The sequence below is a fragment of the Cherax quadricarinatus genome, chromosome 48 (genome assembly GCF_038502225.1).
Source record: "Cherax quadricarinatus isolate ZL_2023a chromosome 48, ASM3850222v1, whole genome shotgun sequence".
NCBI classification, from domain to species: domain Eukaryota; kingdom Metazoa; phylum Arthropoda; class Malacostraca; order Decapoda; family Parastacidae; genus Cherax; species Cherax quadricarinatus.
The window spans coordinates 8,455,335-8,477,858 of record NC_091339.1 but is presented as its reverse complement, the minus strand read 5'-3'; the positions used below and the strand labels follow the sequence as shown (position 1 = coordinate 8,477,858).

At 42.9% G+C, this 22,524-nt stretch overlaps 1 protein-coding gene and 1 long non-coding RNA gene across 5 annotated transcripts in view; one reads left to right on the top strand and one right to left on the bottom strand.

Moving 5' to 3' along the window:
- The window catches only part of LOC138854067 (uncharacterized), a 343,922-nt gene that overhangs the window by 19,449 nt on the left and 301,949 nt on the right, over positions 1-22,524 (top strand). The gene's annotated exons all lie outside the window — the stretch shown is intronic.
- The window catches only part of LOC128687643 (UDP-glycosyltransferase UGT5), a 108,632-nt gene that overhangs the window by 22,876 nt on the left and 63,232 nt on the right, over positions 1-22,524 (bottom strand). For all 4 annotated transcript variants that reach the window (XM_070094848.1, XM_070094846.1, XM_070094849.1 and 1 more), the window contains one exon: positions 16,162-16,326. In XM_070094848.1, the coding sequence (XP_069950949.1) occupies positions 16,162-16,326 (165 nt within the window). The remainder of the gene's footprint in view (positions 1-16,161; positions 16,327-22,524) is intronic.

Below are 22,524 nucleotides of genomic sequence, written 5' to 3'. Positions count from 1 at the left end.
GATAACAAAAAGATTAGGTGATGAAAGATTGAATATCAGATTGGAGGGAGAGAGTATGGAGGAGGTGAACGTATTCAGATATTTGGGAGTGGACGTGTCAGCGGATGGGTCTATGAAAGATGAGGTGAATCATAGAATTGATGAGGGAAAAAGAGTGAGTGGTGCACTTAGGAGTCTGTGGAGACAAAGAACTTTGTCCTTGGAGGCAAAGAGGGGAATGTATGAGAGTATAGTTTTACCAACGCTCTTATATGGGTGTGAAGCGTGGGTGATGAATGTTGCAGCGAGGAGAAGGCTGGAGGCAGTGGAGATGTCATGTCTGAGGGCAATGTGTGGTGTGAATATAATGCAGAGAATTCGTAGTTTGGAAGTTAGGAGGAGGTGCGGGATTACCAAAACTGTTGTCCAGAGGGCTGAGGAAGGGTTGTTGAGGTGGTTCGGACATGTAGAGAGAATGGAGCGAAACAGAATGACTTCAAGAGTGTATCAGTCTGTAGTGGAAGGAAGGCGGGGTAGGGGTCGGCCTAGGAAAGGTTGGAGGGAGGGGGTAAAGGAGGTTTTGTGTGCGAGGGGCTTGGACTTCCATCAGGCATGCGTGAGCGTGTTTGATAGGAGTGAATGGAGACAAATGGTTTTTAATACTTGACGTGCTGTTGGAGTGTGAGCAAAGTAACATTTATGAAGGGATTCAGGGAAACTGGCAGGCCGGACTTGAGTCCTGGAGATGGGAAGTACAGTGCCTGCACTCTGAAGGAGGGGTGTTAATGTTGCAGTTTAAAAACTGTAGTGTAAAGCACCCTTCTGGCAAGACAGTGATGGAGTGAATGATGGTGAAAATTTTTCTTTTTCGGGCCACCCTGCCTTGGTGGGAATCGGCCAGTGTGATAATAAAAAAAAAATTCTAGGTGCTCCACCACTCTCCTGATAATCTTCTCTATGACTTTGCTTACTATACATGTCAGTGACACAGGTCCATAGTTTAATACCACTGTCTCCTTTGTTAAAAATTGGGACTACATTTGCCATCTTCCATACCTCGGGTAGTTGCCCATTTTCAATGGATGTGTTGAAGAATTTTGTTAGTGACACACGCATCTCTGGTCCCTCTCTAAGGACCCATGGAGAGATGTCTGGTCCCACATCCTTTGAGGTATCAAGTTCACATAGCAGCTTCTTCACCTCCTCGGTTGTGTGTATTTCATCCAGCACTTGTTGGTGTTTTCCTTGTTGATGTACCTCATTATTCTGAATTCCTGGAGTCCTTCCTGTCTCCACTGTAAATACTTCTTTAAATCTCATGTTAAGCTCCTCACATACTTCTTGGTCGTTTCTTGTGAACTCCCCACCTTCCTAAGCCTGATTACCTGGTCCTTAACTGCTGTTTTCCTCCTGATGTTGCTATACAACAGCTTTGGGTCAGACTTGACTTTTGATGCTATGTCATTTTCGTATTGTCACTGAGCCTCCCTTCTTATCTGTGCATATTTGTTTCTGGCTCTTCAGTCTCTTTATTTTCCTGGGTACTTTGTCTTCTGTAGTTTTTCCATTCTCTAGTGCACTTAGTTTTTGCTTCCCTACACTTTTGGGTGAACCAAAGACTCGTTCTGGTCTTCCCATTTCTGTTGCCCTTGGGAATAAACCTCTCCTCTGCCTCCTTGCATTTTGTCACATAGTTCATTTCTTTTACTGGTTTTCCTGCCAATTCTCTTTCCCACTGAGCATCTTTCAGGAAGTTCCTCATGCCTGTGTAGTCCCCCCTTTTGTAGTTTGGGTTTTCCCTTCATACTTGTTACCCTCTCCACTTGTAACTCTACTATGTATTCAAAGCTCAGAACTAAATGATCACTAGCTCTGAGCGGCCTTTCGTACGTGATATCCTCGATGTCCTAACTACTCAAGGTGAATACTAGGTCCAGTCTTGCTGGTTTATCGTCACCTCTCTCTTGTAGTGTCCCTAACATGTTGATGCATGAGGTTTTCCAGTACCGCATCGATCATCTTGGCTCTCCATGTTTTTGGACCCCCATGGGGCTCCACATTTTCCCAGTCAATCTCCTTGTGATTGAAATCACCCATAACTAGTAACTTTGCTCTACCCACGTGAGCTCTTCTGGCCACCTCGGCTAGTATGTCTACCATTGCTCTGTTGCTCTCTTCATGTTTTTCTCTCTTGGACTCCTACAGTTCTGTGGCGGGTTGTACATCACTGCAAGTACCAACTTATGGCCCCCAGACTGGATTGTTCCTACCTGGAGTTTACCTGGAGAGAGTTCCGGGGGTCAACGCCCTCGCGGCTCGGTCTGTGACCAGGCCTCTTGGTGGATCAGAGCCTGATCAACCAGGCTGTTACTGCTGGCTGCACGCAATCCAACGTACGAGCCACAGCCCGGCTGGTCATGTACCGACTTTAGGCGCTTGTCCAATGCCAGCTTGAAGACTGCCAGGGGTCTATTGGTAATCCCCCTTATGTATGCTGGGAGGCAGTTGAACAGTCTCGGGCCCCTGACACTTATTGTATTGTCTCTTAACGTGCTAGTGACACCCCTGCTTTTCACTGGGGGGATGTTGCATCGTCTGCCAAGTCTTTTGCTTTCGTTGTGAGTGATTTTCGTGTGCAAGTTCGGTACTAGTCCCTCTAGGATTTTCCAGGTGTATATAATCATGTATCTCTCCGGCCTGCATTCCAGGGAGTACAGGTTCAGGAACTTCAAGTGCTCCCAGTAATTGAGGTGTTTTATCTCTGTTATGCGGGCTGTGAAGGTTCTCTGTACATTTTCTAGGTCAGCAATTTCACCTGCCATGAAAGGTGCTGTTAGTGTGCAGCAATATTTCAACCTAGATAGAACAAGCGACCTGAAGAGTGTCATCATGGGCTTTGCATCCCTAGTTTTGAAGGTTCTCATTATCCATCCTGTCATTTTTCTAGCAGCTGCAATTTATATAATGTTATGGTCCTTGAAGGTGAGATCCTCCGACATGATCACTCCCAGGTCTTTGACGTTTGTTTTTCACTCTATTTTGTGGCCGGAATTTGTTTTGTACTCTGATGAAGTTTTGATTTCCTCGTGTCTACCATATCGGAGTAACTGAAATTTTTCATCTTTGAACTTCATAGTGTTTTCTGCAGCGCATTGAAAGATTTGGTTGATGTCCGCCTGGAGCCTTGCAGTGTTTGCAATGGAAGACACTGTCATGCAGATTCGGGTGTCATCTGCAAAGGAAGACACGGTGCTGTGGCTGACATCCTTGTCTATATCAGATATGAGGATGAGAAACAAGATGGGAGCGAGTACTGTGCCTTGTGGAACAGAGCTTTTCACCGTAGCCGCCTCAGACTTTACTCTGTTGACTACTACTATTTGTGTTCTGTTTGTGAGGAAATTATAGACCCATCTACCAACTTTTCCTGTTATTCCTTTAGCACGCATTTTGTGCGCTATTATGCCATGGTCACACTTGTCGAAGGCTTTTGCAAAGTCTGTATATATTACATCTGCATTCTCTTTGTTTTCTATTGCATCTAGGACCTTGTCGTAGTGATCCAATAGTTGAGACAGACAGGAGCGACCTGCTCTAAAACCATGTTGCCCTGGGTTGTGTAATTGATGGGTTTCTAGATGGGTGGCGATCTTGCTTCTTAGGACCCTTTCAAAGATTTTTATGATATGGGATGTTAGTGCTATCGGTCTGTAGTTCTTTGCTATTGCTTTACTGCCCCCTTTGTGGAGTGGGGCTATGTCTGTTGTTTTTAGTAGCTGTGGGACGACCCCCGTGTCCATGCTCCCTCTCCATAGGATGGTAAAAGCTCGTGATAGGGGCTTCTTGCAGTTCTTGATGAACACGGAGTTCCATGAGTCTGGCCCTGGGGCAGAGTGCATGGGCATGTCATTTATCGCCTGTTCGAAGTCATTTGGCGTCAGGATAACATCAGATTGGCTTGTGTTAACCAAATTCTGTGGCTCTCTCATAAAAAATTCATTTTGATCTTCGACTCTCAATCTGGTTAGCGGCTTGCTAAAAACAGTCATATTGGGACTTGAGTAGCTCACTCATTTCCTTGCTGTCATCTGTGTAGGACCCATCTTGTGTAAGTAGGGGCCCAATACTGGACGTTGTTCTCGACTTTGATTAGGCATAGGAAAAGAAATACTTTGGGTTTCTTTCGATCTCATTTATGGCTTTTAGTTCTTCTCGCGATTCCTGACTCCTATAAGATTCCTTTAGCTTAAGTTCGATGTTTGCTATTTCTCTGACCAGTGACTCCCTATGCATTTCAGATATATTGGCCTCTTTTAGCCGCTCTGTTATTCTTTTTCGTTGCCTGTAAAGAGAGCGCCAGTCTCTTTCTATTTTACATCTACTCCTCCTTTTTCTAAAAGGAATAAGCCTTGAGCATACATCGAGTGCCACCGAGTTAATCTGTTCTAGGCATAAGTTGGGGTCTGTGTTGCTTAGTCTATCTTCCCAGCTTATATCGGTTAGGACTTGGTTTACTTGGTCCCACTTTGTGTTCTTATTATTGAAGTTGAATTTGCTGAAGGCTCCCTCATGACTAATCTCATTATGTCGGTCTGGAGCTTCGCGCATACATGTCTGAACCTCGATTATGTTGTGATCTGAGTATATTGTTTTTGATATGGTGACATTTCTTATCAGATCATCATTGTTAGTGAAGATGAGGTCTAGTGTATTCTCCAGTCTAGTAGGCTCTATTATTTGTTGGTTTAAGTTGAATTTTGTGCAGAGATTTAAAAGCTCGTGTGTGTGTGAATTCTCATAAGAGCTGCCTCCTGGAGTTATCACTGCAACAACATTATTTGTTATATTCCTCCATTTTAGGTGCCTTAAGTTGAAATCCCCAAGGAGTAAGATGTTGGAGGCAGGAGCTGGCAGATTTTCCAGACAGTGGTCAATTTTTAACAGCTGTTCCTGGAATTGCTGGGACGTTGCATCCGGAGGCTTGTAGACTACCACAATGACTAAGTTTTGCTTCTCGATCTTTACTGCTAAAACTTGCACTACATCATTTGAAGCATTAGGCAGTTCTGTGCAAACAAGTGACTCTGCCTGTTCACTCTGTCGCATCTGTATTGGTTGTAACCTGGGATCCATATTTCGTTGTCCAAGTGATCCTTCATGTGGGTCTCTGTGAAAGCCGCGAACATTGCATTTGCCTCTGCAAGCAGTCCACGGATGAAAGGTATTTTGTTGTTCGTTGCTGGCTTTAGACCCTGTATATTTGCAAAAAAGAATGTCATCGGACTGTTGGTATTGGTGGTACTGGAGGGGGGGACTTTTTTTTCCGGCATTAGTATCTGTATCTGTTGGTTTGGAGTGGAGGCCATCGACTGTGGTTCCACTCCAGGAATGGCTGGATTTGGTGTACGATTTCTGCCATTTCCTGCCAGTTTTTTTTTCTTCCTGGCACTTAAAAACCTCTCCCTCTTGAGTGGCTGTGGCTACCCAGGTTTTCCCATGGTCTGGATGTTTTGTATCTTTTTGTCCCCTTTAGATGGTGTGCCTGGCAATTTAAGTTATAGCACAGTCTTTCCTGTACTGAAGAGGGACACATTTCAGGGTGAAAAAGCTTACAGGAAGGGAGTTTGCATTTTCCTGTTGTCATATGGGCACGGCATTTTCTAGGGTGGTCAAAGTTGCATGTCCCATCTGTTTTTCCAGATTTCCCAAGTGCATAGTATGTGCACAGGCTTGGTTTCCGTTTGCCTTGGGTTTCTGTGACTGTATTCCCTGTTGGTGCATGTTTACCTGTGTCTTTCCTATCCTCACTAGCACTAACAACGGGCTCTCACCAGTTGTTTTTGGTAATGTATCCTCACTAATGCTAGTGGAGTCCCCATGTTTGCTATCTCCTGTGGTATTACTAGTTTGTAACATTGGTTTTATCTTATCTTTGACTACACTTGTTTCCTCACTACAGCTCCTGTCTCCCTCGGGGTCATTTATATGCATTCCCTCCTGCGTACATTTACTGACTACCTGGACAGCAGCACCTCCATCCTCACCATTACTGTCTCCCAGGACAGCACCTCCAGCTTCACCATTACTGTCTCCCAGGACAGCATTATCAGCCCCACATTTACTGACTACCGGGGCAGCACCTCCAGCCTTACAGTTTCTAACTACATGGCCAGCACCAAGGGCGATACCATCCAGCCCAGACTTTTTATTCTCCCATCTGTTATAGAATGCTTCCAGGTTTTCTATGAAGGCTGCTTTGATGTTATCCTCATTTAATACCAATGTGATTTTAGTCCACAGATTGATCTCATTTGGGCATACCCAAAAACACTTCCCTGATTTAATACTGCTTGTAGCTAGTTCTTGGATATCTGCACAAGAGGCGTGACACCAATTTCCACAAAAATGGCAATTTATCCATGCGGAAGCCCGTTTGTTTGATTGACTGCTGACTACACAGAGCTTCATAATGATTTGAATGGTTGATTTACTGTAATTCTACTAGTAACCTCTTGAATACTCTATTAATGACCTCCTTAAAGTGAAGCTCTAGCTATTTGTATTTCTATTTCTAACTGTTCCTGTATATTAGGACAGCTTACTGGTGTACTTCCTGTTTTAGATTTATTGCTTGTGTTTGATAAGGGCGCCTAAAACCCCATCTGTTTACAGTCTGCTTTATTGTCCAACGAATCCGTTTGAAACCTGTCAAGGGTTCGGACCAGTCAAGGGTTCGGACCCAGTCGGATCTGATCAGTGGGTCACTTATTTAAAACATATCTGGCTGGTGATTTGGCTATCACATGAAAGAACTACTGGAAATTACTTCATTTGTTATTCTATCTGCATTTGTATACCAAACCTTCAACTTCTTTTCTAAAACTGTGGTCTGGGGGGTACGTTGGGTTTGGAGAATCAGGAAACCTGTTGAGGAACTAGGGAGGTTGCTGTGAAGATGGAGTTTGTAATGAGGTGGGTGGGGGCATTGGGTATGGCATGTCGGTTTTGGGTTAGAATGGTTGCATTGGGGTTGTTGGGGTTAAGGGGCTTTTTTAGGTGGTTGTGAGGGAGGTTGTATTTGATCTTCCTCCTGAGTCTGGGTTCTCCTGTCCATCTCCATCTTTGCCTCTCATTCCTTGTTTTGTCTTTGTGCCCTCTCTTTCATTTTCTGTCTTCTTTTGTTTTTTCACAGTCGAGATACACCCACTGGCATGCCAACATGTCCCTTAGTCGTGCTTTCTCCTGCAGGATTCTGTTACGAGCCGATTTTGCCTTGAAAATCACTTTGGTTGGTTTCTTCCTCTTGCAAACCCCTCTGTTCTCAGAATATTTGCCAGCTGGGTCATGTCATCTTCTCCTATTGCTCTCATGATGCTTAGTTTTTGCTTCCCTACACTTTTGGGTGAACCAAAGACTCGTTCTGGTCTTCCCATTTCTGTTGCCCTTGGGAATAAACCTCTCCTTTGCCTCCTTGCATTTTATCACATAGTTCATTTCTTTTACTGGTTTTCCTGCCAATTCTCTTTCCCACTGAGCATCTTTCAGGAAGTTCCTCATGCCTGTGTAGTCCCCCCTTTTGTAGTTTGGCTTTTCCCTTCATACTTCTGTTACCCTCTCCACTTGTAACTCTACTATGTGTTCAAAGCTCAGAACTAAATGATCACTAGCTCTGAGCGGCCTTTCGTACGTGATATCCTCGATGTCCTAACTACTCAAGGTGAATACTAGGCCCAGTCTTGCTGGTTTATCCTCACCTCTCCATTGTAGTGTCCCTACCATGTTGATGCATGATGCTTTCTCCTGCAGGATTCTGTTGCGAGCCGATTTTGCCTTGAAAATCACTTTGGCTGGTTTCTTCCTCTTGCAAACCCCTCTGTTCTCAGAAAATTTGCCAGCTGGGTCATGTCGTCTTCTCCTATTGCTCTCATGATGCTTTCAATTGCTGTTTTCTCCCTTTGGAAGTTTCCTCTTCAACTTCCAGGAGCCTGTAAACAAAGACTGATCTCTTCCTTTCATTCTCCCACTACATGTCCCTATGTATCCTCTGATTCGATTTAGTTGCTTCCATTGCAGTTTTCCTTACTTCAATCTCTTCACTATCTGTTGTCCCTGGGCCCAGTGTCCCTTCTCAGCTTTCCCTGGGCCTCTACGTATGGTTTAGCTCTTTCATTTCTACAGTCCCCTCGATTGTTCCTGATGTGATCCTCTTTTTTTTCTTGGGTTCCACGATGGTCTGATAGGGCCTCTGCATACAGTTTGACTCCTTCATTCCTTACAGTCCCCTCGTTTGTGACTGAGGTAGCAGTTTCTGAGGTCATGCCCACATTGCTCTTTAGTTCATTAGGCTGTTTCAGATTTTTCAGTTCCTCTTTTAATTTCTGTATCTTAGCCTCTGCTGCTGTGACTTGCATCTCCCACTTCCTGCAGCTCTCCTCTACTCTATTTTCATGCTAAGCTCTTCTAGCTTCCTTCCCCACTCATGTTCCCTTTTCATGAGTTCTGCTACCCAATCTTCCTTCCCAGACTCATCCTCCAGTCCCCTGGTTTTCCATCCTGCTCTCTGGCAACCCATTTTTTTTTTTTTTGGTTACCACAGAATGAAAAACTTACGTATTTCTGTGTGATTGTTTGTGATGTGTGTTTTTCTGGGTGTGTGTGTGTTTCTGAGTGTATGTATGTGTGTGTTTGTGTGTGTGCGGGAGCAGAGGGAGGGAGGGAGAGGGGGAATTGGGAGACAATGGCAAAATGGGAGAGAGGTGGGGAGGGGTGAATATGGAGAGAGAGAGAGAGAGAGGGAGGGAGAAGCAAAGGGGGAGAGATAATGGGAGAGGGAGAGGAGGGGGAGAAAAAGAAGGTAAGATGAGAGAGAGAGAGAGAGGGGGGGGAGAGATCAGGGGAGGCATTGGGAGAGAGGTGGGGGAAGGTGTGGGAGTGTGTGTATGGGTCTGTATGGGTGTGGGAATGTGTGGGTGTGAACATGTGTGTGTGGAACTATATGAGTGTGGGTTTATTAAGTGTGTGAAAAGTAGTGGGTGGGATTGTGTGTTATGGTGTATGAGTGTGTATGTGGGGTTTGCATGTGACGTCTTCCGTGCTCCTCTGACCTGACCCATAACCACCTACTAGTTTATGTCATCTGTGCTTATCGTTCTTCCTAGTCTAACAGACACCTGTCTGCTCGCCCTGTTCTGCTTTAAATTGTCAATTCCTATTCGTTATTGAGTACTTGATAGCCTATTCTTTATCGTACTAGGAGAGTTGGACCGTTCACAAGTAGCTTGGCGGTTAATTGGAACTCACACTTGACTCCCTGAAAACCAGGCATAGGTGAGATACTCTCGATTCAGCCTATAGCAGCCTGTAGATTGTCCAGCTCGTGATATCCTGGTATATTCACCTCTGTTTCTTCTCTATATATAATATAACCCATTCACTGTTCTTCTTTCACTAGTCACACATTTATTTCACTTTATTACCTTTTTTGGGTGACTCACGAAATCGTAATGACATGATTGCAAACAAACCATACCACGGGCGGGATTTGAACCCGCGGTCAGAGAGTCTCAAAACTCCAGACCGTCGCGTTAGCCACTGGACCAGCTAGCCACAATAAGATTCGTCCAACTAGGTATATTTCTACACCATATGAAGGTTAGCATAGGCACCGCTGTGACCACAAATGCAAGTTTTTACAGACGAATCTCCAGCTAGCATGGCCGTGATGAACTCTAGCTCAAGTCCCTTCACTGCCGTCAACATGACTCACGAAATCGTAATGACACGATTGCAAACAAACCATACCACGGGCGGGATTTGAACCCGCGGTCAGAGAATCTCAAAACTCCAGACCTTCGCGTTAGCCACTGGTCACAGTGGTGCCTATGCTAACCTACCTATGGTGTAGAAATATACCTAGTTGGACGAATCTTATTGTGGCTAGCTGGTCCAATGGCTAATGCGACGGTCTGGAGTTTTGAGACTCTCTGACCGCGGGTTCAAATCCCGCCCGTGGTATGGTTTGTTTGGGTGACACATGTGGCAGCGTCGCTTGCACCAGACTAGGCCTGCCGTCTCTGACTTGCTCCACCAAATATCACTTTCAAGTTCTCTTATAAAATTGTGGCTCTCCCCACACTTATGTAGCTCAGGGCAACTTGTAAATCACTTCAAGGATTGTTCACTACCCTGACACAGTTAATAATCCCTTCAGTAACCTTAGGTAACACACAAAACACTTAAATTCACAGAGCACTGAAGTTGTGACTCGTCCAAGCGCGCGCGCGCGCGTGCGTGCAGGGTAATCAGTCATTAGTGTAAGAAAATAAGAATGAAGGAACACTGTAGAAGACCTACTCGCAGGCAGGTTCTACTCAAATTCAAACTCTCGAATTAAAAATAACCGTCCACCCTATTTTCAAAGCTACCAACTATTTTAGCTGTGATTGCCCTACTAACCCGTGCTGCAGAAGTCCGATTTAAATCCAACCATTCTCACACATGTGTTGGTCTATCCTATTTTTGAAGCTCTTCAAGGTGACAGCTTCATTGACCCTATAAGGTAGATTGTTCCACTTATCACTTTACTTAACACAAGTATTTTCCTACATCTTTTTTAAACTTAAACGCCATTCAAATTCTTTTTGGAGGGATATCCTCGGTTTCTTATTTATATCTTCTTTATTTATGACTGTCTTCCACTTGTACACTTCAGTCAAGTCTCTCCTCATTCTATTCCTACGGGTTTAGCGCTTCCCCTTGATTATAATAATCTCCTCATTGTACGTCTCGCAAGAGAATGAAGGTTCGCTGCTCTCATTCTGGTTTCGTATGTAAGATTTCTTATACAGTGGATTATCTCTCTTTCTCTGTATGTTCTCCGACGCATTTATTTATATTCTATACAATAAAGACCAGAACTGAACTGCATAATGTAAGTAAGGTTTTGCTAATGATGTGTAGAGCTGCAGTATAAACTTTCAGCTTCCGATTTTTGCTCTTCTCGATATAAATCCAAGCAGTGTGTTAGCACGCTCAGGCACTGCTGTCTTGGCTTCAGATTTCTGCTTACCATAAATTCCAAATCCTTTTCACAATCTCTGGTCAAGTTTTATATTTAGTTTATAAGTGCTAGGGTTATTTACATTCCTGAGGATTAAGTGTTTACTCTCATATACACTGAACTGAATCTGCCACTTTTTCAACCACGACATAAGCTAATCCAGATTTTTTTGGAGTTCATTGTCATCTTTCTCTGAATCTATTATTCGGTCTGTTTTTGAGTCAATGAATTTGCTCATGTCACCTGTTATTGCCTGGTCAAGGTAAATCATGGACAACAATTGGTCTAAAATTGATCCTTGTCAAACGCCACTTGTGACAATAAAGAAAGTAAAGTCTACTATTAAAGACAGTCAGTTCTCCATAATACTAATAAACTGAAACAAGAAAGGAATGAAAAAAGAACATAAAACTTTACTTCAATAAAATATTGCAGGAAATAATGTACAAAAAATTCTAGAGAAGTAGTCACAAGACTAGGTATATTTTAGATTACACTAATAGCTGACAAAGTCAGAAGCCAGATAGATTCTCGAAGGATTAAGACGATAATGACCGTAGTGCACAATAACAGTGTGGAATATGAAGGTCATTCTGACTAAGAACTTAATACTGATAACACCTCAGGTTGTAAAGAGCGACGAGTATATCAACACCCCACAAAACCGTGTGAAGTACGACGCTCAGTCTGACAAGAGAGATGCTCCTAACGACACCTAGGTTTGCATTGACTTACAGAGTATATAAATCTCCACACAAAGATCTCTTAACGCAGACACCTCGGCGTTAAAAGAGAGATCAAAGCCTCCACATAAACCAAGGCTAGAAATAACAGTTTCAAAGAAAGAACTCAGGCAAGACCAATATGAAACAGTTGCGTGTGCTAGTGTGTTTATGTAAGAGAGGCCAGAGACCTCTAGCCTCCACCGTCTCGAGACCAGTTCGCTACTGAAAAACGGTATGGTGATACCGACAAGATGTGGAAAAAGACGCTTATGTACAGTTCAGTACATACATTAAAGGAAAAGTTTCGCCACGAGTGTCTTCTTCAGTCTTAATACAGAGATAACTAAGAAACGAGTATATATAGTGGCAGGAGTCAGGTGGTAAGCCACGTGAGGGCAGTAGTAGTACTACTACTAGCAGTAGTAGAGCAATAGTGGTGAGATGGGTTGGGTTGGGAAGGACCTGTCAACATTGTTAAAGCCGTCTCCAGAATGGGTAATATCTTCTTGACTAGTAATTTGGATATTGCGTAACTCCCAGATTTTTGATGGATAGTGTTACTGACAGCAATTAGGGCAGCTTCTATACACTTTCACCGTCTTAAGCTTCTTCATTAGTGACTAATCTAGCCTTGCTGAATTTCATGTGTGTCCAACAACGTTCCTGTGTTGAACACACTCGCTTCTACGGTCATCAAGGCTGTGTTCAATGGTCATAATATCCAGAGTTCTCGCTGTTTCGCACACATATGCTTTGACACACACCCAGCATGGTACTGTGATCGTGCCAGAGTGGCTTGCTCACCAACTTAACACTGGTAACCTGACTGCCGGAGGTGACGCACCCTCAGACAAGGCCACAAGGAAGCAGTTAAGCCACACTGAGGAACTACCTTACCACTGCAATATTACATACCTAGAGTACAAAAGTAAATGTGAATTATGAATAATTCATTGATAAACATACACATGCAATGTTTCTGAGTGCCTACCGAATGTGCAATCCAAAGTTGCCTGATGAGGAAGTTAAGGAAATCTTCGATATTTCTACGAAACTACGGTATCCTAAGGAGTTCGTAGAAACGGCTTTGCTGGCAACTAGGAAAACTTGTACACAAATAACAAGCACATAAGAGAGAGAGAGAGAGAAGCTTACGACGACGTTTCGGTTTGGCTTGGACCATTTACAAAGTCACAATAAGAAAAGAGTGAGGAAACCAGTTTATGTAGGCGAGAGGAAAGAGGGACGGTAACAAGAGAGGCAAAAGAGGAAGTAGTGGTTAAGTAGGCAGTAGTAGAAGATATAGTGGTGGTGGAAAGGAGGGAGTGTAGTTTAGTGGCAAAAGAGAGAGGAAAAAGGCGGGGGGGAGTGAAGGGTAAAGGGAGGTAAAAGTGAAGGCAGTAGCAATAGTAGAGGAATGGGAGGAATGGGTCGATTCACAGCTTCTTCTCTCACCTCTTTGCTGTGTGTGTGTGTGTGTGTGTGTGTGTGTGTGTGTGTGTGTGTGTGTGTGTGTGTGTGTGTGTGTGTGTGTGTGTGTGTGTGTGTGTGTTATGCAGGCTACTGCATTAATGTGAAGATAATTCGTATAAAATGTAAGGAGTTTCTACTGGAAGGGAAAAAATTGCTCCATAAATAATGTCAGAGCTTATGTGGACACGTAAGAGAGGGTCAGATGCACACGTATTAAATGGCCAGTTAGACGGGTATTAAACGATCAACTGTAAGTGACTAGTTAGTAGCTGGGAAGACACCATGGAGGCAGGTGCAGATTAAGATAAGATAAGATTTCGTTCGGATTTTTAACCCCGGAGGGTTAGCCACCCAGGATAACCCAAGAAAGTCAGTGCGTCATCGAGGACTTTCTAACTTATTTCCATTGGGGTCCTTAATCTTGTCCCCCAGGATGCGACCCACACCAGTCGAATAACACCCAGGTACCTATTTGCTGCTAGGTGAACAGGACAACAGATGTAAGGAAACGTGTCGAAATGTTTCCACCCGCCGGGAATCGAACCCGGGCCCTCCGTGTGTGAAGCGGGAGCTTTAGCCACCAGGCCACCGGGCGTGGTACATTTTGTTGTAATATTTAGGCCGTAGTGTTGTTTTTGGGATTTTGTTTGTACTCTAAAAGTGCGTCCAGGCATGGGCGTAGCCCTGATATTTATGTGGGGCCTATGTGAGTTGTGGAGAGTACAGAAGTAATAGTGTTTTTACTTGCAGGTTAGAAGCCGGCAGAGGGGGGAGGGGGGGGGATGGAGACTCGTTATTGTGGATATGTGTAATTTTCATATGGCTTAAATTTAATTAACTAATAGCAGCGTACTAGTGTGATATTTTTTAATATATGAAATGTGTTGAAGACGGGTTTCTGTTGTATATATTATGTAGAATATTTGTATATTCTTCTAAAGGTGAGTTTATCTGTCCTTCCTCATGATCAAACCTAAAGTAACGATCACTTGTTTATGAAGTATGAGAGGCCTTAGGATGGCTTATTTTAAAATAGCTCAATATTTACCCCTAGTTAGGTATTTTACCCCCTAGACTTTGTAACAGTGTGTATGTATGAGTACTCTCACTCGTGAGATAGTGTGATTTTTATATTTTATTGTTTATATTTTCAAAATATTGCAGCTTTTTACCGATACCATAAAAATAGACGATACTCTTCGATACCGATAATGTGGCACATCGCTAATTATGTTGAGGTCAGGTTTATTTGACTGTAATTTGGTGGTAATGACTATCTTCAGATTTAAAGATAGGAATTACATTAGCTAACTTCCACATCTGACACTTTGTCTGTTTGAAGATATATATTTAAAAAGCTAGTTAGTGGTTCACTTAGTTTCATCTTGACCCCTTTAATATTAATAATATTGCCCTTTAAAAAGTACGTCGGATACTGGGGATTTGTTTTGCCTTACTAGGTTAACCTGTTTCATAACCGTATCCATTATGAACGTGATATTTAATTTGTTTACCTCAGAGCCATTATAATAATTACTGAGATAATAATAATATAATCATCTCTACAAGTACATGTACAAGGTATACAGTCCTAGCTGATTTCAGTGAAATACTACTATATAGAAAGCCTCTTGTCATACAGAGCATTTTGGGCAAATTAAGTCTTCGTGTGTGTGATCGAGAGAAAATAAGTGTTAAATATCGAGCTCGTGTCTTCTTCATTCAGATTGGTAACAGAGCTACAGATGTCCCTCTTAACATAATGATAAACGGATCACCTATCGCAAAACTCACAGAGGGAAAATTCTTAGGAATCCACCTTGATAATAGACTCAAATTTCAAACATACAACAAATTTCCAAAAAAAATTCAAAGCCCGTAGGCATACTATCGAAGATACGGTATTATGTTCCACAGTCAGCCCTCCTGGCCCTATATCACTCACTTATTTACCCCTATCTCACCTATGGAATTTGTGCATGGGGCTCAACAACAATAAACCATCTCAGACCACTAATTACCCAACAAAAGGCTGCAGTCAGAATGATAAATTCCAACTACAGGCAGCACATTCCACCAATATTCAAAACTCGAAACCTACTCAACATACAAAACATCCATACTTATTACTGCACCTACTACATACATAGAACACTTAACTCTGATATAAACCCTCCCCTCAAACGTCTCCTTACCAACCTCAACAGGACACTTGACCATACCACGAGGCACAGATCACTCTTTGATGTTCCTCGTGTCCATCTCACGCTATGCAAAAACTCAATGCACATAAAAGGCCCTAAAATCTGGAATTCATTACCTGTGAATATAAAAGAAACAATGTTTATAAATTCAAGTCTCTTCTCAAAAATCACTTACTCACCCACAACTAAATAAATACTGAATAATTGTATCTCATAAATGTTTCTCATTATTGTATCTCATAAATGTCTAACCTGTGACCCAATCAAACTGTTATTTTTTAATTACATTGCCTAACAGAATACTTCATTCTACTGAATGCTCAGCAACACAGTAAATGACCATATGACCTGTCTTTGTAATGCTCATTTGTGCTAAATTGTTATCTATTTACAATAATGTTTTTACTACTGAATATATCATTGCTTAGTTAATCTTAACTTAATTTTAAGCCTGCCCATAATGCTCTGCATACAAGGGGCTTTGGCATGTTGCACTTTAATAACTGTATTCCTTTGTACTTCTCTGTATCATGTTCAAATAAATAAATAAATAAATAAAAAAAGGCATCACTTGCTGCTCTGGAACCATCATGGGTTAAACCACCTTCATGTGTTGTTAGATATTCCCGTTATACCTTATCTTAACATGAATTGGTCTTGTTATGACAGACTGGAGTCAAATTATATTTTTCCTGGTAAACACAACATGGAAACAACTTACCTCAGGGAGAGGCTGGCCAGGGACACAGTGCATGGGTCCCACCTCCACCTGAGAGGGAAGCAGTGGTACTGGTATGCTGTTGCCCAGGTGAGAGTTGATTAGTGACAGACTGATATTTCTCTCTATCTCCAGCAGCGGCGGCAGCTCCGGGAAGTACACTGACACCTGAACACCAAAAATCATATTATAAATACATAAATGTTGGCAGTAACACCAGCTGTCATGATATACACGTTCTTAGTAATTAAGATACATGTGCATCAGGTATCTTCATTGTTAAAACATTTCGCCTGCTCAGCGGGCTTCTCTGTAGACAGCAGATGAGGTGGAAAAGTAAATATAAGGTGATTAGTCCTTCAGCCTCAAGAAAGAGCTTCTGTTAAGTTGCCTTGACATGACGACCTGCGAAACTAAAAAGGTTCGTGATATGTTAGGATCGATTGGGTTGAGTTTTCCCCAACCAATTCTTTGAAGTACAACCCAATACTTTAGAGACATCAAGTACGCTAAAGTTAATGGTTTCAGCAACGCATGCAATGATGCAATAACCTCAAGACTTCTACCTAAAATTTCCAATAGAATTTCTTCCTGTACAATACCTGTCTATCGCCTGTGATGTGTAGTGCAACTGAAGTACACTGACCTGTGGCGTGCACTGAGTACATCACCATTATTCAGAGTGCATCATACACCTACATTTTGCATTTCCCCACTAATCAGCCATAGCCCAATAGTTGTCGAGGCCCCAAGACTACCGTGAATAAGTGCCATTTATAAACATCCACTCCTCACCCTGATTGATTTAACTCTAGATGAGTTGACTTTATACCATGGGGTCAGTCTCTCACTAGCTCTGGCTGATTACACATACTGGTCTCTCTTGTATGAGTATGAGCCTACGGCATTGAGCCTACTCTATTTTGCTCTCTATCTGTTATTAATTTACTTACAATTATGGTATCTGCCTACTTTACCGTGTTGTTACACTGTAGATACTGGTGCTGGAAGCGTATGGGTACTCGGAAGACTACGTTGTGTTTACCTTTAATACTCCTTAACTGTTCCATGCAGGTGATCATCTCTCATATTTAGGCAACACAGGTCTGTTATTTACGAGTCTTACTAATATGGGATGCCCGTCCTGAAGCATTATTTGGTAAACTGTTTTGTGCTGTGCTTGCCTTAATTTGCTTCTATCTTACGTGTCTGCTGTCTTACTGAAGTTGCTGTCTTACGTTGCTGCTTGCCGTACTTCAGTTGCTGTTATCTTTAAGGAGGGTGGGTGAGGTAATTAAGAGTTTTGGGGATGTTTCGGGTATGGGAGTTAATCTGGCGAAGTCGAGGTTATTGGAGGTAGGGACTTGGGTTGGGGGAGATTGGGGGAGGAGATGGGATGGTCAGTTAGTGACAGACTTAGGGTTTGTGGGATATGGTATATGGTGCAGGTACAGGACTGCAGGAGGATCAACTCTGAACTAGTCACGAGTAGGGTTCTGGGCAAGCTTAGAGGTTTGAGGGTTAGCGAAGTGGCGGTTTTGGTTATTAACTCTCTTGTGTATAGTAAGGTATGGAGTGTGGCGGAGGTGTTCCCTTTGCGGCCGCAGGACATTCAGGAAATACAGAGGAGGGTTTTGAGGTTTATGTGGGGGGTTTAGGAGGGCCTGGTTATATAAGGAAGTGGTTATGACAGATGTGAAACAGGGGGGGGGGGGTCTAGGATTGTTGGCTTTGGGACCTAGGGTAATGGCTGTATATATTAAGCAGAGGTATATTAGGGTGGGGGAAAGAGGGGTGTTAGGGTGGATAGGGTAATGAGGGATGCTAGAAACTGGTGAAGTGGCAGGGACTAGAGGGATTGCGAGGATTTGCTGAGGTTTTTATTGAAGGTTAAAACGTTGGTGGGTGTGGTGTGGGGACGGGGTGTCTTACAGGGGGTTGCCGTGTACCCCATGTATAACTGGCAGGTGATATGGAGGGAGTTCAGGCTGCTTAATTAAGATACCAACAAGGGTCAGGGAGTTGGTATACCGTTTCCTCATGGGAGTGGTAGCATCTAAGCATGTGTTGCATAAAATGGGGTTGGTGAGGGATGCAACATGCTTGTTCTGGGGGGAGGTGGAAACCGCCTTTCACGTGGTATATTTTTGCTCATCTTTGGGGGGGTGAGGGTCTGGATGGGGGGTGTTATCAGGCTGTTTGGGGGGGGGTCGCTCCTTAGGGCCTTGTCGTTGGATGTCAGTGGGGTATCAGGGGAAGTGGGAAGGGCTTTGACGTACGTTATGGCGGATTATTTGCATGTTTCTTGGGGAATGAGGGAGATTAAAGGTCAGTTGAGGATAAAAGCGTTAGCAGCTAGGTTCTATAGAACAATGTGTAGGAATAGATTAATCTATGGGGGGCGTTGGGAGTCCAGTTTCTCGGAGGGTTATCGTAACCTCTCTGTGGCGAAACTTCCTCCGGGCTTATGGGGGCGGGCATGGGGCTGGTCTCCTTTCGTGAATGGTGGGTATGGTAAGGTTGTGGAGTTTATGTGGTGTATGTGATGTGTGGGTGGAGTATGTGAGGGCTTCAACTTGGACCCTGGTTGTGTTCCTTGCGGGTTAATTCATCTTTTATTCCGGCCAGTCATGTATATTTTTTGGTAATTGGATAATTATTACACTGTCAGGGATTGGTGGCTTAGGCATCTGTTATGGTGGTTTATATAATGTCATGGGCCTTGTGCTGTTTTATACTTTATGTGAATTTGGTCCATTGTGTTACCAAGCATGTCCACAGGTAGTTTTTTTTAATTACTTTGGAAAAGGTGTTTGGAGACGTTATGCTCGCTAAGTAGGCCAAGAGTCCGATAGTATGGGCTGTTTATTGCATATAAGGCGGTCTAAGATTTAGCTGCAGGTACTTTCTGTTATTGTTTTATTCAATGCCCGATTTATGCTTATTACATACTTTCTCATGTTAATGCATTGTACAATTTTATTTTTACAACGATGTACTATTGTGTTTCAGATAGGGAGATAAGGATTTTATGCACTGTAACTTGGCAGTTTTGATACATTACGTTAGGATTTTGTTATTTGTATGGGCTGTTATTGTATATATAATGTTGTGTCTTCTACTTGCGGGTGTTTCCTGCTCAGTGTTTATGTGGGGGGTTTCATTGTGATATGTGCCATTGTAATGTTTATTGTAGGCTTTGGTTTGCCTAATGTTTAAGTTAATGTAGTGTATAATTTTAATTCTTGTATGTTGTATGATATTTACTGTGTACTTTGTGCAAGGGGTCTAATTGTAGAGCTGTGGGGGGTTTTGTGTGTATACAGGCATGAATTGTGAGTTTTTGTTTTTGCTAATGTTATTTTCTGTGCTGGAGCTATCTCGTTTTTTTTATTCTGTTAAGCGTTTCTTGCTCTTTGCGGGAAGTTTTATTGTGGTATGTCATTGCACTGTTTATTGTAGGTTTAGGTTGTCTTTTGTTTAATTTATTGTAATGTATAATTTTATCTTTTGTATGCTGTATCATATCTTCTGTGTACTTGGTGCAAGGGGGTCTTATTGTACAGTGTTTTGGGGGGTTTTGTTTTTTTTGCACAGGCATGAATTGTAGGTTTTGACTTTGTTAATGTATTTTCTGTGCAGGAGTTATCTTGTTCTTTTCATTCTGGGGTTGATGGTAGGTCATGGTATTTGCAAATGGCTAATTATCGTGTTATTTATTTAAATGTTGTACTGTGTCTTTTTAAATGAAAAAAAAAAAGTTGCTGCTATCTTACATGGCTGCTTGCCTTGCTTAAGTTGCTGTCTTGTGTTGCGAGTGTATATTGTTACTGTGAGGCGTTGGTTACACTGTTTTATCTGTGTTGGTAAAGCCACCAGTAAATATCAGGAGTTTAGTTACGACACATACTTTGCAAATTTTGCCCAAACTATCTCTGCAGCGCTGCTGGCTTATGACCAGTTCTATTGGCAATGAATATCGTCTCACTTTAATTGCCGCACAGCTTCATGAACTAATTCACAAAAAGCTAAGGTCTGACCCATTACTAATGGCTTATCCATCTGGTGTATCTGCTATACAGGGAGCTTGTTATAGTCTCCGCTCTCCAATCCATTTCCCGTCTTGTAAATATGTACGTGAAAATCTGTCAGTTGTACAGTATTATTATAATCATGGGGGAGCGCTAAACTCGTAGGATTATACAGCACATGTGAGGGGGGGATGGAAAATATTCAGGCTCAATTCTGGGAACCAGAGCACGGATCCATTTCCCTATATCAAGAGCCCCTCACCAACGTTAAGGAACCTCCCTTGAGGGGCTGTCAATTGTAAAGGCAATTGGCCGGGGACCAGGTTTAGCTCAAGACCAATTTGCTTCGTTGACACTGGAACTGCCAGACGAGGGGACAAGGGGCTTTCGCCAAGGAAAAATATGATAGGAGAGGAAACAATATCATCGTACCTGTGAGGAGAATTTTAATGGTCAATAATCAGAATCGTTGTACCTCGTTTTCCTGAAGCGGAACCTAAGCAATTCTTCGAATTGTTCAAAAAATCAGGCTCGAGCTTCGCATTGGTCACTCGAGCATTGGGAAGAACTTATTCACACAGTGTTATGTGGGATGGTACTCGAAATTACTTCCAGCTTGTGTGATGATGAGTCTACTAGTTATGGAGCTGTGCAGGCAACGGTGCCCAATGCCTGTCCATGCATACCAGCTAAATATAGAGGCGAGTATAAGTTAAACAGGCGTCAAACTGGACAATCTTATGTGGATTTAGCTAGGCAAGAGTCAAAAATATTTACAAAAATGGTATAAGGCTTCAGATGTGTGAAATTTCGGCGATTTAATGCAGCTAATTTTGCTTGATAATTTCCTAAGACCTGTTAGTAATGTAGTTACTATATTTCTTGAGGACCACACCTAATATTGTTACTGTAGCCACACGTATCAGTACTTGCATATATGCATAACCACACTCACATTCACAAGGGAAATTGACCTGACGACACTGGATGACAGGAGAGAGAAAGGGGGGATATGATAACGACATGTGAAATACTGAGAGGAATCGACAAGGTGGATAGACAGGATGTTCCGGAGATGGGACACAGCAACAAGGGGTCACAGTTGGAAGTTGAAGGCTCAAATGAATCACAGGGATGTTAGGAAGTATTTCTTCAGAGTTGTCAGGATGTGGAATAGTCTGGGAAGTGATGTAGTGGAGGCAGGATCTATACATAGCTTTAAGAAGAGGTATGATAAAGATCATGGAGCAAGAAGAGTGACCTAATAGCGCCAAGTGAAGAGGCGGGGCCAGGAACTGTGAATCGACCCCTTCAGCCACAATTAGGTGAGTACAACTAAATAAGTACAAGTATATATAAATATACGTGTGCACATGCATGCATGCATGCATGCATACATACATGCATAAATGAATATGCAGAAGCATATACATGCACACACATGCATAAACACACGAATACAAATACACATTTACACACATTTACACACATTTACACACACACACACACACACACACACACACACACACACATAGACGAGACAGGAGAAAGGGACTACATAGTTACACTTCAGTCTGGGGAGCACAAGGTGGTCATTGCAGTGATGTATAATCCACCACAGAACTGCAGGAGGCCAAGAGAGGAATATGAAGAGAGCAACAGAGCAATGGTGGACACACTTGCTGAGGTGGCAAGAAGAGCTCACTCCAGCAGAGCAAAGTTGCTGGTTATGGGTGATTTCAACCACATGGAGATTGACTGGGAAAACCTGGAGCCACATGGGGGTCCCAAAACATGGAGAGCCAAGATGTTGGATGTGGTGCTGGAAAACCTCATGCACCAACATGTTCAGGACACTATCAGAGTGAGAGGGGAGGATGAACCAACAAGATTGGACCTTGTGTTCACCCTGGGCAGTTCAGACATTGAGGACATCACATATGAGAGTCCCCTAGGAGCTAGTGACCACGTGGTTCTGTGCTTTGAATACATAGTAGAGTTGCAAGCGGAGAGAGTAACAGGAGTTGAATGGGAAAAGCCAGACTATAAAAGAGGGGACTATATAGGGTTGAGGAACTTCCTGCAGGAGGTTCTGTGGGACAGAGAACTGACAGGAAAGCCCGTAAATGAAATGATGGAATATGTAACAACAAAATGCAAGGAGACAGTGGAAAGGTTTATTCCCAAGGGTAACAGAAACAATGGGAAGACCAGAACGAGCCCCTGGTTTACCCGGCGATGTAAGGAGGCAAAAACAAAGTGCAATAGAGAATGGAAAAAGTACAGAAGGCAGAGAACACATGAAAATAGGGAGATTAGTCGCAGAGCCAGGAAC